The 15,510-nt window shown below is 40.9% G+C and overlaps 1 protein-coding gene across 1 annotated transcript in view; it reads left to right on the top strand.

Moving 5' to 3' along the window:
- Window positions 1-15,510, top strand: part of drosha (drosha ribonuclease III) — a gene marked incomplete in the record, with an annotated part of 133,569 nt that overhangs the window by 24,481 nt on the left and 93,578 nt on the right. Inside the window, 3 exon segments of the mRNA XM_014015259.1 lie at window positions 2,071-2,195; window positions 8,185-8,284; window positions 14,266-14,373. Coding sequence (XP_013870713.1) covers window positions 2,071-2,195; window positions 8,185-8,284; window positions 14,266-14,373 — 333 coding nt within the window.

Here is a 15,510-nt window from a genome sequence, read left to right as displayed (position 1 = left end):
GGTGTTGGCCGTGGTTATGAGGCTGCTTCCAGGCAGCACCGTTCTCTTTGCCGGAGATGGCTGTGCGGCTGGCTTCTGTGTGCTGGTCTTGGTTCTTGAGTCCCGTCTGGGGATAATGCAGCGCAGAGCTTCTGCCTGCTTCTTCCTCAGCTCGAACTTCGCCTGAATAACGTCGAGAGACTGACCGAATAACYCAGCCGCCATAACTGGTTCATCCAGGTATGTGGCCCAGTCTCTGTCAGGGACATCAGAGAGTGTCAACCACAAATGTCTCTGCGCCACCACGGTTGAAGCCATCCCTCTGCCCAGGGAGAGTGCTACGCCGCGGGACGCATGGAGGATGTAGTCTGCGGTGAGTCTGATTTCATTTAAGAGAGGAAGCAGAGGACTCGCGGCTGGTACCTGGTCTCCGAGCTCCACCAGAGCCATAGCCTGGTAAGTCTGGAGCATGCTGATGGAGCTCAGGCCGCGAGCGGCGGTGGCCTGAGCCTTGTAGATTTTTTCAAGCTGCGCAGCAGAAAATCTACAGGGCTTGGAAAGGAGCGTGGTGGGTCTGCTCACACCAAGGTTGTGAGACAGGGCCAAATACGCTGCTAGGGACAGCTCCATGGGAGGTATGTTCACCAGTCCAGCTTTTTCAGCTCCTTCCAAATCCAAATACGGTCCATAACYGGGCACTGTGATGCGGGTGGACAGAGGTTTGGTCCAGCAGGATGTCAGCTCCGAGACGAAGTCTGGGAACATGGGAAGATGGTTTTTCACCGCGGTTGGTTCAGTGGGGAGAAAAAATCCAGCGAACCGCGACGGTTTTTGTGCAGGAGGGGGAGCAGGCCATTCCACCTCCAATTTCTGAGCCGCGCGACGACACAAAGAGAGAAAAGACGTATCCTCCTGGTTTTCCCCCGCAGCAGCGGTGGCTTCTGGACATCGTCGTCTTCCGACAGACCATGCACCTCCAGGCCGATATGCAGCACGTCCTCCCCTCCGTGGTGGAGGTCCAGATGAAACTGGGAGGCCTCTTCCTCTTCGTCGGCTAAACAAACCCGTCAAACCCGTCCAGATTACCTGACTCATGAAGTCAAAATATGGTTTTACACCAAGTAAAGTTTTATTGCATTAGTTGTTAAATTATTAATATTTAACTCAGCAACAATTATTTTCATATCATTGTTCCTTTAAGGATTTTGTCTCAACCCCTAATATGTTCCAATTTGAGCTTTTCTCACATTGTCTGCTGAATGTTGTACTTTTCTTGCACCTTCACTTCAAATTTGTAAGGTGCAGAGGAGGAATGTGAGAAGGTTATAGTTCTCACAGCTGCTGATGTTTCTTCTTTCAATCTGCTACTCAGGCATGTTAGGGGTTGTGAGAAAATATCCCGTTGTGCCACATTGTCAAGGTCTTTCACTACCACAAATGGAAGTCCATTTCCAATCTCACATGGCACGCTTAATTGATTATTTCCCACTGTGACCTGGTGTATACACGGGCTCACATATGTCATCAACCTCTAATTGGTTATGGTGGGTAAAAGCTAAGGAAGCAGTGGACTTTAAATGGACAATTACATATAAATTAGTGTATTCATTGTGTCAAACCAATCAAACCTGATTATGCCGCTTTAAAGGCAGAATCAAAGTTGGCCAGTGACCTCCTGCTCTCAAATCAAAAGTTTCAAAGAGTGAATATCAAGGTGAGCCAGAGCCATCTGCTGCACTGATCAGCACGCCTCATGCTGCAGCCGCTTCCTCTGATCTCACAAAATGCCTGACAGGCTAACTGTGATTTGGGAGCCAGCTGAGGACATGTTGCTTGTCAATCTCCTTCCTGATAAGAGTGTCAGAAGTTAGCTCGCCATCCCTGACATCACTTTATCATTCTTGTGCTACAAGCAGAATCGGGGCCTCGTCTCATTACATTTCTGTGACAGATGACCCTAGTGGTGTGGATTATTTATATCTTTAGATGATTGAATGATGGCTGCCTTGTGGCTAACTATGTTTATTCTGTAACTCGATTCTTCACGACATTGCATTGACTCTTTTTTATTTATTTTTTGTCCCCATCCAGAAACCCAGCTCAGTGCGTATCGACCAACTGGACAGGGAGCAGTTCAACCCAGACGTAATCACCTTCCCCATCATCGTTCATTTCGGCATCCGGCCCGCTCAGCTCAGCTACGCTGGAGACCCTCAGTAAGATCACACGCTTTTCTCTCCAAAAACAAACACGGACATCAAGCGCCCCGTAGCTGTCGTACGCCGTCTCTCTAATTCTCACAACTCCTTATTCACTGTCGCTCTCCCCAGGCGTAGCGACTGCTGTTTGTGCTGCGTGTCGGCGAGGGGAAGAGTGTGTCAAAAAGGAGGATAGACGGATCGGAGAGTTGAGGGATGTGAAAACAAGTGGCGTGACATTTYCCGCATGCGTCGTCACGGGTCCCAGGTTTCCGTGGGGCGCCTCGGTTGTGGGACGCATTTCACTTTACGTCTCGTGAATAGTAATGCAACATACACATGCCACAGGGCTGCAGCAGGGAATACTGTACTGTGCTTCTGCATAATTAACAGAAGCAGAGCGTCATGTGATGTGAGCTGCTGTCTCAGAGGGATGTGACAACAACACAAGAAGAACCAATCAAAAGTTTGGGTTTCTGCTAAATTTAAACCTGTGGATTCCTTTTGAACTCTCATGTTTGGTTTATATCACAACAGTCAGAGGGAGGAAAATGGCAGCGATGAAGATGCAAACAAGAGGATAATCATTAGGAAATTCATTTAGGCAGAATTCATTTGCTTCCTCCCTCCAACTAATGTCCCCTCTCCCCTGTCGCTGCTTTTTAGCCGTCTGTCCTCAGAGCTCTTTCATCCCCTGTGCACCCTGCTGCCGTGTCAAACTCCTCAAAGCGGCGCACGACGACAAATTTATGGACGGACTGGGACATCATTAGCTGCTGCAGAAACGAGTAGTAAGAGACCAGAAAGGATTTCCGACCGCTGCTAATGAAGCGTGTAGCGAGGGCAGCAGTCGGTGTTGATTGCAGCGGCAGCGATGCCACAGAGAGGGARCTTTGGACACAGCAGCTGCATATATTAACTCAGGACACTGTTGTCTTCTTCACTTCACGCTGCCCACTGGACACACTCATCGTCGCGGCTGCCATCCCTGCCTCTGCAGCTTGATCATGACCACTGAGGCAAGAATGAGGACRTGTCAGGGGTCAGGGAATGCAAAGAGAAGGGGGAAAAAATGGAATGATGGAATAGGACAGAAACGACCGCAGAGAATAAATGAAAAAGGATAGAATTATGGCGACAGAAGAGGAAGATTTTAGAAGAACAAAGAGAAACAGAAGAGAGAGGGGGGAAAATCCCTTTATTTCAGTCTGCTGTTGATTTAACTCGCTGACCTCTTTTTTAAAACTTGTAACACCCCAATCTTAAAGTGAGCAGTGTCCGATTCATGCACTCGCTCATGATCTCATACTAAAACTGAGCACCTAATTTCCATACTGAGCTACGATTGGGCCATTTATTTCCTGACGCAAGCACTTTTCAAGCACAGCAGTTCCATACATTCATAATTATCCTCCTATAAACGGTGTTGGCTTACCTTTTTGCTTTCTTTAAATGTAGGAGTTTTTTTTTTAATCATACAAATTATTCTAAACAGAAATCAGTATTAAAGCTGCCAAGCAGCCATGAACAGCCCTTGCACCTTAGCAGTGCTCAAGCCTGTATTGCTGCTGATTCCACAAGTTCACAACCGGGCTTGCTTGGGACTTATCTCAGGACAGTAGGTGCTCTTGTGTTAGCAAGCTTAAATTTTGGCATAAAGATATGTTTACGCCAGAGCTCTTACCAAACATAAKAAATCTGGGTCGGATCAGATGAGGATTGGTAAGGAAAAAAAAGATACATATCATAAAGAGACATATCAGGGGCAAAAGGGGCAGATTTTGTTAGTCTAAATTATTACATTTAAAATTATAACTCTAATCCAAGCAGAATAACTTTGTCAACATAATTATGGAGTGTRATTTATTTTCAACTCAAAATATCTTCAAACTAATGAAATATAAAGTTATTAGTGAAGAAAACCCATCTGGATAACAGCAGACTGACTGCTCGTAAAATATACGACAGGTCTGGACCACTCGTAAATTTTGTTCGTATCTGAAAAAAATCTTAGAATACGAAAACATTGGTGAATGTCACAAATTCTCCTAAATCACTCGTACGCACAACTTAAGAACAAAYCTGTGCGTACGAACGGTTCTTGCATGAGGCCCATTGATTGAATCTTTTGATACACTGACCAAGTTTCATTGAAGTTTAAAGGCAGTAAGTCAAAATCCGTGTTGGGTTTGTTAAAATGTAAAAGCTGGCGCTGAATGGATTCCAAACTGCATGCGAATTTCTATCCAATTTTCTTTGCTGGTTTTTGTCCTCTTTCCTTACACATATCAGGTCATTGTCTTATTTGAAAATGTCACTATGCCCAAGGCAAAGTGTTACAGGAGTCTGCTTAATGCTTTCCTCCAGAATTTGAATGTTTTTTTTTCTTCTAATGCTGCTTACTTTGACAAGGTTGCTTGGTCCAGTGGCTTAGAGAAGAGAAAAACAAAACAAAACTGGAAATTCTCACCATGAGCCTAACCACAAGGATTGTGTTCTTTAGGTTTAACGTTCCTCTTTTCTTTTGTGGAACTAAATACAGATTTTATTCTCTAAAAGCACTCGTAGTTTCTTTTCGAAAAGGCTTGAAAAGCTTTTGTTTGCCTGAGTTAAGGAGATCCCGTTTCCTAGGGTTAATCCTATCCCAATTACTTGGGCTGACTTTTGCCAGTTACCATACCTAAGCTGATTTTAGGAACATGTATTGTGTACTTGTGGGCAGCACAGTGTTATACTTGAAACCATTATTTTGTTTTTCTGTGCTTTATTGTTAAGATTTTTGTTTGGTTTTCAACACAACACATTTAAACCTCAAATGAAGTAGACTTAAATATTATTTTAGCTATAATATTATATTGTATTAATATTTTATTCTCATCTTTTAAGTAAATCAGTGTTTTTATGGTGTGTTGGTTCTGACCAAAGCCATTGCCTTAATGACATTACTAACATCTTGTTTTCTAAAAACTACATAACGAGAAGCAGGCTTTGTGTAATAAGAAAAAAAAGCTGTTTTACTTGAATCACTCAGTCAAGACATTTTTTTTTRTTTTGGTTCATAGCTCAAAAAAAAGGTGGAATGCTCCCACTGGGTCGGTGCTGAGTCTTTGCCTGAAGCGGATGAGTTGAAGTTATTGGTATGAGTGATAGCAGGATGGAGGGAACGATGGATTGATGGATTGGGACCCTAGTCTGCAGTAATGAGGGCACTGCTCTGGTTTGCTGTGGTGAGGAAGGAGATGAGGTGAACGGTAGCTCTCAATTTACCAGTTCATTTATGTTCCAACTATCACCTATGGTTATGAGCTATGAATTATGCCCAAAAGAACAAAACCATGGATACAAACAGCTGAAAGAAACTTCTCTATAGGGTGATCAGGGTCAACCTTAAGCTGGATCTATATAAACCTGCTCACTCTGACATAGCAGAAACATTATTTTACACAAGGACATTTCAAACTTCAAGAGAAATCCCGTATATGGTTCCCTGGTATCCACTAACCATGCTTTGTGGGACACCAATAGAAACACAGTGACCACATGGTGCATAAATCCATTTGAAACTATGTTGCTACACTATGACAATTACAGAGATGGAAGTTTTCAGTTGATGGAGGAGGAGAGCAATATCTTATTTTATGATATCGGCTGCCGTTTTGATGACTGTCGAGTCCTGTTGTCTGTTCAGCAGCAGCAGCATGCCAACCACTGCCCAGGAGAAATTTGTGGTCATAATGCAAATATTTGATTTCAGAAGGTAATGCTAGCTCCCAGAAGCTAATACTCCCAGTGTGACTGTGAGCAGCACCATTTCACTTTTCTGACCAATCACACAATTTGGTTTAGTTTTTTAGTTTAGTTTAGTTTATTCCAAACATGTATACAAAACAAAACAAAAAAAATTATAAAAAGTGATAACAAAATATATAGCTGACACAAACCCCTGGAAGAAAAAAAAATCTGCCCAGACCTTGGTCTCGCAACGGCAACATAGAGAACAGATTTCGTTATATCTTGCAAAGTATAAATCCAGCTGTAGAAATGGGGAGAAGTTTGAAGTAGAGCCACTGCTTCTCTGCATGGCAAGGAGATTTGATTATGGCTTCGGATACTTCCTGGACACCTTCTTTTGGTGGTTCTCTGGACATGTCCCCATGAGAAGAGACCCCAGGCAGGCCAATAACTCACAGGAGGGAATAGGGATCCTTTTTGGTGTGGGAACATCTTAGGATCTCCCAAGTGAAACTGGGAAGTGTAGGTAGGGTGAGGGTTGCCTTTGGTCTGTTGCCTCTCCAATTCAACTATGGATATTCAGAAATTCATCAATTTTGCCTACAGAATGAACATAGYCCTAGATCAGAGGTCTTTTATCCTGCTTGTTTTACTTGGTTCTCTGCTCCAGGTCACCTGATTTGAATGAATGTGTGATTAACAGGCGTTCTGCCAAACCTGAAGAGGTGATTCAATCAACAAAACAGATGTGTTTAGAGTGAAGAAACATACCTCCAAAACCATACTTGGCCTACATGGTCAACTTTGGCCTTCTTTAAAAGTCCCAAAACTACGTTATTTTTAAAGTGTACCATACAAAATGAGACATTTTAAGATGCTTTTACATCATTGTCCCGCTCATTTTATGATCCTCGGGGGTGGGGTGAATGTTGTGATTAAAAATGTTAAGCTGTTCGTGAAAAACGTTGGCATTGGGATCTAATGAGCTAAAACATAGTTAAGAAACCAGTGTCATTGTTAAAGTCTAATAAAATATTATACAGGTGAGAAATCTACAGACATTTCTGGATCTATGACACTTACAATTAATCACCTACAAGGTCACTTGTGGTTTTGTTGTTTCATATTAGTCTTGTAATGTCTATATAGAACTTTTTAACTAATGGAGACTCTTGTTTGAATGCCAAAAAGCCCTTTGCTTGAACAGAACAGATGAACATGTCTAAAAGGGGTTACAGATAGGAAACAAGAGGGGAGTTGGTGAAGAGAAAGGAGGAGGCAGCATATGCTAATAAAAGCATGTGAAGGGAATGGTGAGAGCTGCGGCAGCGCTACCCTGAGAGCACATGGCGGATCTGTGGAAAGGTCATTGGAGCGGATTGGGGACGAGGGGGCCTCCCAGGCTGGATAGACTTTCTCTCTTCCCGTTTGCATCTCTCCGTCGCTCAGGCTGCCTCAGTGCGGAGGTGGTGGTGAGCTGATAATCGGGGCGGTAAAGCCTTCTCATTCCCTCGTCTCGGTCTCTAATGAAGTCCCCGCTATTAAAGCTCTATAATTCTTCCATTCCACAGTACATCCCACCTCCTTCCTCTCCCTTTCTTATTTCCTTCCCTTGCTCACGACTTCCTTCATCCCGTTCTCTGTGTCGGTGGACCGTCCTTTCCCTCAAGCCCTACCCMCTCACTTCTCCATCCTGGTAATCATAATTGAATAACTCTGGGTAAATGAGGAGAAAGTCTACTGAATGAGAGCAGAACGGTCACACTCGGCCCTCAGTGCATCAATCAGGGGGTCTGATTGAAAAGGGAGAGTGGGGGAAGGGCGGGGAGGTGGTTCGTATGGTAACTACGTGTCACCTTGCCGATAACTCCCTGCCTCCTTTTAGATGCAAATGAGCACAAAGACAATTAAATTTTATAGAAAATTAGACGGAGATGAGCTCCTAAATTAAGTGCTGGGGTTTCTACAGCGTCTCGCAAACAACTCCGCTCAATAAGCTGTTTTGACATCGTTGTCACAAGTGAAAAGTGTGAACAATAATTTATCGGCGTAAACTTGTCTCACAGTTCAAACGGTTAAACACACACACACACACACACACACAAATCTTCAGTGTCTCTTCTCACATTCATGCAGCTAATGTAGAAATTGCTGCAGGCGGCTGTTGAGTTGCGTTTCATATCAGGCAAGCGGCAGATGAAATATTGATATGTTGTTGCAAAAGAAGGAGACAGACTCCCTAACAGCATGATGACTCCTTATTTACTGTTGGCAGGTACCAGAAGCTGTGGAAGAGTTATGTGAAACTACGCCACCTGCTGGCCAACAGCCCAAAGGTCAAGCAGATTGATAAGCAGAAGCTGACACAGAGAGAGGTGGGTCAAAAGAAAAAAGAAAAGCCTGACCTTGATGCTATTTGTTCGCATCACTAGGTGGTTTGTTTTTATTACAGCAAAATGTGTTTTCAGTTTAAATAATTAGAAAGTTCATGCCCTGCAGATATAAAAGGCATTTAAACAAGAAGCTGTTAAATTGTTCTTATTCCTGGTGTATACACTAATTGTATTTCTACATGTCTGCTACTTTGTGAGTAGTTAGCTACTGCCTGATAAAAAGACTGGAAAATTGAAGAAAAAAACTATTATAGGATTTTTTTTGTTTGATTTTTAAATGAATGTGGCACAAAAATTAAAGAAATTTGTGTGTGGTAGATAATTTTTTTGTTGTAACAATTCTTCTTAGTAATTAATCTTATGACACCTTATTGGCAGCACCTGGGGGTACCAGAAGCTCAAAACAAGTGTCAATAGCAACAGCAAAATAAGCTGTTTGGCAACTCACACATAGCTCTACTGCTCATCCCAGAAAAGTATGTTCCTTTTTACAAAAAGAGAATATCACGGGCTTTCCAACAGTATAAAATTTATTGCCAAGAAGCATTGTTACAACAGCAAAATAATCTACCAAACACACATTTCCTTACCTCTTGTGCTAAGTTTATATTCTTTTAAGATGTATAATTTTTGACTTGAGTATTATTCAAGGTGTCTTTTTTTTTGTTGTTGTTTATATAAATATTCACTAAGTAATTTAGATATTAGTGACAACTTTTATTTTTAAGTGAGTCGATCTGATGTGTGCAGATTTTTAACAAACAGCAATTAATGGGCAGTTTATAAATGCTGCTTTTTTGTGTGGCTTAAAACAGCTTCTTTACACACAAAACAGTCTATTTGAATGGAAGGAAAAGTCTCTTTTCAAATCCATGGCATCAAAGTGATGAAAGGTTCTGAAATGACAAGATTGATCAGCGAAGCTGTTTGTCGTATTTGAGTTACCATAGTTCCCTATAGTAGAAACAAATAGTAAATTGTTTTCACATCACACCGTTTATCTTTATTTATAACTCTGAAATTTGTGCTTTGTGTAGATTTTCAAAGATAAAAACACAATGCTAATTGCATTAGATTTTCAATGTTAACTTCGTATTTATGCTACTTGCTAGTCAGCAGGTTGCGATTGAAATTTTTTTCTCTTTTGACATATGCTACGGTAGAGCAATAAAACAGTAATATGACACAAGCTCAATATCAATAGAAGATACGTCCTGTAGAATGTTGATAATTTCACTGAACACCGACCCATAGCCGCACTGCATTCTGGGGATGTAGGCAGAGAAAAGGCTTTAGTCGCTCCACCTCTCACAGCCCAGCTAAGCAAGGCTGGCGACATCAACTCACTCTTTGGTAAGCTAGCAACAACCTGCTGAGCAGCATGCGTGGCAGCAATTTTATGTTTTCCTCACCCAAAAAAGGAATCAATAATTATTGATATTGACTGAAATTAAACTGTTGTATTGTGATACATTTTTCATCCATATCAGCCATGAAAATAGATGAATCAGTTTATTCAAAAAAGCCATAGTCATTTAAGTGTTTCATAACTGCAATGCAGCCCTCTGAGTCATAAACAAATCAAATGCCAAAAGATTCRCACTCCTACAATCTATTGTATTTTTTTTAAAGAAAAACAAAAATAAGATGATTAAAGAAAAGTGGGCAATCGGTTTCTTACGGTGTGGCGCTTGATAGTCAATTGTAGGAGTATGACTCAAATCATTTTAACCTCCCCTCCCAGATTTTTAGCAACCCTACCAATTATATTTTCCCTGGTAGATTTGATGCTGCTTTTAYTAAAGTTGGCTTAGTATTTTGGTCAGTTTCCTTTGAGGTTTGCCATTGTTGTACCACTAAAAGCACCTTTGCTGCAAAAGGTTCACAGGAAGCACACTGACCCGAGAGTGTAGTGTAATKTGTAAGAACACGGTGCTGCCCACAGATGTGCCTGTCTCATAATCGGCTTAGTATGCTCAGGTCTCGTTGATGCCAATTATATTTTAAAAAACCTGCAATAATCGGCCTAATGAATCGGCCAACTGTTTAAGCATTTTACCAATGCAGAAGGATAGAAAGTGCTTTTCTGAAACCGATTAAATTAAATAATAAACGTTTACATTTATTCTCGCTTGTTTAATGCACTTACCGTCTTTTGCTAAAGTGTAAACCAGTCTAAAGATAAAAATAAAGGTTTCAAGGCAGCGTCTTTGCGCCTGACTGTTGTTTTATGACGCGTATGAAAAAAATGCAATCCCCGCCCTTCTTTCACTGCATAATTGAGATGAATTTACAGCTCAGAATAAAATGGCAGTAACTGCTCTCCTGAGTCGGGTGTGAAGGTCAGACCACCGCTGGGGAGCATGAATGGAAAAGGTTTAGATTTGGTGAAGTAATGACCATGTAGCCACAGGGAATCCCAGAGTAACAGTGCTGTGTGTGTGGTCTGAAGAAGCAGAGAAGAAGAGCTTTCCTTCATTGTATTCTTCTCCTCCAGAAACGACTCTAACTTCTCTTCAGAAGTGCGCTCCTGATCCAGTCTCTTCTTTCGGACTAGTTGACGCACTCTGAATCCGCAATGAGCAAGAACTCCGAGCTCAATTAGTTTGTTTCCCAGGTAGCTCTGCGAGGCTCTCCGCCTAACAGGCACCGACAATCCTACTGTCAACCTGCGCTGGAGCAATTAGTGAATCCAAACACATGCACTCTTCCACACTGGGTCCATCAGACTCCGGCAGAAGCATTAGCCATGTCAGTGCCTCTTCACTGCAGTGGCGGTGTGGCTTTGCTGCTTATTTAATGCCTGAGGGAACACTGAGCACTTCCTCTGTAAAACTAAAACATCTGTCCGTCTCAGAGGCATTTTCTTCCATCAAGAAGCACCTTGTCAGAGGTTTTCACACCTGCTGTTTGATACCTGCGAGGCTAGAGGTGAGCATCTCAACGAGAACTGGCCTCGCAGCAGATGGATTGTGAGCGGCGCCATCAGTCAGGCTTCAAATGCACTTTTACTATCAAAAACACTTTGACTCATTTCTGGGGGAATGTTTCAGCGAGTATGTTTTCTAAATAAAGTCTTAGAAATGGGTTTGGTAAAAAAAAAAAAWAAWAAAAATCACCTCGCAGTAAATTCGTCCTCGAGTTTCAGCTCAGTAGACGCGGATTTGGGGGATTTGCTCTGATTCTCCTCCGCAGATTTGACCGAGCTCAGGCGAGCTGTTTGAGGAAAATCTTTAAAAAGATGCAACTCGTTCCACACAGTTTTATTTGATGAATTGTCATTTTAAGGGGAACACAGAGGAGCTTCACGGGTTTTTAAATTACATTTGAGTGATGATTGGCATGGATTCGTAAGGATTGCTTTCTGCACAAAATGAACACTTTTGTGTTGCGACCCGGCTGTCCAAAAGAGCTTCTTTCTAATCTTAAATGTAACAATTTTAGTTTTCATAGGCCTAAAATTTTTAAGCAAACCAAATAATTAACATTGATTTCGTTGTATAATAGTTATTGAGCAGTAATTTAACAAGTTAACTTGTTTCTGAATACAAAGAAGGCAACACAGCTGTCTGTTCCACAAAGTGTAGATAATTGTTTTATTTGTTGATTAAAAACTTTCACAGGTCAAACTGTAGATAAAGGGTTTATTTAATTGGTATGCAGCTGATATTTAATTATTTTTTTCTACTCTTGATTTTAAGATATTTGAAAACATAATTATTGTATTTTTAATTAAATTAATTTTTTCTTTCYTTGAAATCTAGAACACCTATTTTTCCTGACCAAACAGATGATCTTTTAAACTTAAAAATGTCAGTTTAACCAGAAATTAAAACAAAGTATTTTGATTTTTGTCATAGCTCTAAAAGAAAAAAAAACAAATAACAGGGCTTCACATGGTCAAGAGAAGTGCAGTTGTTTCATTTGTAGATACAGTATGTCCAATCAGTCACCATCGAACCCTTTTATAAAAACAAAACAACACCCTTCTTAATGTTATCAGGCTCAAAAGAGATTCWTAAAGAACATTAGTGCAAAATCTGTTTTTCTGTGTTCACTTTGAACAGCACATAGCAATAAATGCTTTAATCTTGCAGCTTTGAATCTCTCACACTCTGCCGGTAATGTGATGAGAATAAAACAAAATTCATTAAATGACCGTTAAAAGCACAAAGAAACAAACATGCAACAGATGTGCTCATGCCTTTGTTCGGACATTGATTTTCAGGAAGTGTTTTTGGTGTTTGACCTCAGACTGATCTTAAATATAAACACTCTTCTCAGTAGAAGGATGCGGTGGTAAAAGTCAATTGTGTCATGACTTTGACCAGCAGAAAGAGTCTCTGTACCTCCCTGGTTAATTATTTACTTGTCTTGCTTCCCTCTGTTCCCTGACCCYGTTGAAGGCCCTGCATAATAAACTATTTACATAAGATTCACACTTCTCTGTGATGACTGCTTTCCATATCCAGTGGCTGGCTGTCCGCGGGAGGATGGGTTGTGTGTGGTTTTGCACGCTCGTGCTGCGCGTGGGCGAGCGCGTTTTCTTTTTGATGCACACAGTTCAAAGTAGACTGCCATTATTTATTCATGCCTTTGTTGTTCTTACTGCCTCGGCGAGTCGAAAAATTCCTGGCATTCCATTTTAGGCAGATCACGGCTAGCTCTGACCGAGTCAATGGCATCTCAGCTGAATGAAACACATGAGTGTGTGTGAGCACACACATTAAGGAGGTGCAGTCAATACATCTTCCATCCTGAACTTTTTTTTTCTTGTGAAGGGCCCTCTTATATCAGACTTTCTGGTCTTTATCTTGATCTCATCTTACATTTGCCACAGGACTGATGGATAGGTGTGTGTCCACTCATTTTTATGAGAGTTATTTTTTCTTCAGTTTGAGACCACAGGGAAAACATTTTGAGGAAGCAGATATATTTTTGTGGATAAGATGTGAAGAAATGGATAATTATAAAATTCTAAGGGTTGACTTATCAGAAAGTTCCCTCCAGGTAAAATGACAAACTAAACTCAATAATTAAAGCTAAAATCCTTTCAAATTCAAGTATCTTTATCGGCCAATTTGAGGGCTTATATTAATGTTTGTTGGGTAGATTTAATATTTATGTTTCAACCTTATTTGAAGGTATAATCATTTTCCATCATTTTCCAGTCCCTTGGTTTTATAGCTGCTCACACGTCCGCAAACATAACAGAGAACTTAAGGCTTGTTTTTGACCAACAAATCAAAACTGAGAAGTGCGTTAAGTCTGTAGTTCAGTCCACTTACTTCCACTTGAGAAATATAACCAAAATGCACCCTTTTTTATCTTTTCAGCAATTAAAAATTCATTTATGCTTCCGTGCCATCATGTCTAGACAACTGCAACTTCCTCTATTTCCATTTTTACCACGACTCACTCTTTTAGTTAGTCTAAAATTCAGCTGCTAAACTTTTCACCAAGACCTTGTTTGGCTTCCAAATCACCCCTATATTCATYTCTCTACACTGATTTCCTTTAAAATTCAGATGTATTTATACTCTTCTGTTTGGTCTACAAAGCTTCAGACAATCTGGCTTTTAACCCCTTTTAAATGAACTTTTAACCCCTCACACCCCTTCTATACACCTAAGGTCTTCTGAACCAGGTCTTGTAGTTGTTTCTCACTCTTTTCTTAAAGCAAGAAGAAATTCTGTTTTCTGCCCAGGGTACCAGGCTATAGAACAGTCTTCAGCTACAAATTAAACTTCTTCCCACACTGAGCAGCACTTCAACATTTTTTTTACTTGTTCATGTTTGTCATGAGGTTGTAGTTTATGTGCCAAGTTATCTGTTGGGAAAACCAGAGTGAAATGAAGGAAGTAACAGAAAGCGGAAGGGGTAGGTTCTTTTTAGGACAGGATGCTTGTCCCCAAAGGCTCTACTCCAGTGGATCAATAATTGACTGGTTGGTTGTTTGGCAGGAAGCTCTTCAGAAGATCCGACAGAAGAACACGATGCGCCGTGAGGTGACGGTGGAGCTCAGTAGTCAGGGCTTCTGGAAAACCGGCATCCGCTCCGATGTCTGTCAGGTAACACCCAGCAGCCATACGCAACCAGAAACCCTGACACACCAGTGCAACTTCTACATGCAACACATGAACACACAAATCATGTCACGTCTCCGCAGAAATGCTAAGGTTTTTACTCACTGACACAGAAAAGGAAGCATTTGACATTTACCGTCATCTTTTAAAAAAAAAAAAAAATCAAACTCACTTTTAATTAGTGACAATTATACATCTTCACAGGCTGGAAGATGCCTTTCATTCTTTTTTTGGTTCAGACTTGAAGACACAAAGTTTGCTACAGTAGAGAATAAAGGCCTCACAGTTTCAAAGATACAACCACAGAGTTAAGCGTTTCAATTTTTTAATGGTTCAAATTCAAAAAAGTCATTGTCAAGTTTAAACAGAGTTTCAAAAAATTGAATTGTCTGGTGAGAAACTTTACTGACACATTAAGGCGTTTTGGGACTGCTGGAACCATTTCAGTTCAATACCCTTCTTTTTTCTTAATTGCTTTGTAATAAACTTCAGACAATAGTGTTTTGTTTCTTCTTACTTTTGACTCCATGTTGATTGACTGAACTCAACTGGCACAGTCAGTTTCAAATAAAAGTGTAACTATTGGTGGAATTTTCACTTAATAATTGTCTAATAACTTCCAACCAAACACACTGACGAACTCTGAAGTTTGGGCTTTATTAAGCTCACGTGTCACTGAGGGAACATGGATTCTCACTTGTGTTCCAAATGGTGGCTGACTGGTAACGCCAGTTCATTATTCCTATCAGTGATGCGAATACAACAAGAGACGAAAGCCTCATAGGTATGTAGTTCTCTGGGGAGCTCACTAGTTAACCCTCAGAGAGCAACTAGGAGTGTTTGTCAGAAACAATGTGGGGATTTTAAATCATGCCCTGCTGCCTGCGGGGATCAGAATCTCTACAATCTAAACACACAGTTGGACTTCAAACTGACATAAAATGTTCTAATATTGATAGTTCTGGTATTAATAGAAGTTAGTTGTAATTCTTGTATGCTTTTTTTTTAAGTATTAGTGATACCAGCATTAAATCAACAGGTTAGCTCCTGATATTAATTAAAGAACTAACATTCCTTAAAGGTATGCATATCTCCTGCCATCTTTGGTGTATATATATATAT

Source organism: Austrofundulus limnaeus, unplaced genomic scaffold (assembly GCF_001266775.1).
Source record: "Austrofundulus limnaeus strain Quisiro unplaced genomic scaffold, Austrofundulus_limnaeus-1.0 Scaffold126, whole genome shotgun sequence".
In the NCBI taxonomy this organism is placed as follows: Eukaryota; Metazoa; Chordata; class Actinopteri; order Cyprinodontiformes; family Rivulidae; genus Austrofundulus; species Austrofundulus limnaeus.
Note: the sequence above shows the minus strand (reverse complement) of the source record. Positions and strands in the feature narration are given on the sequence as shown.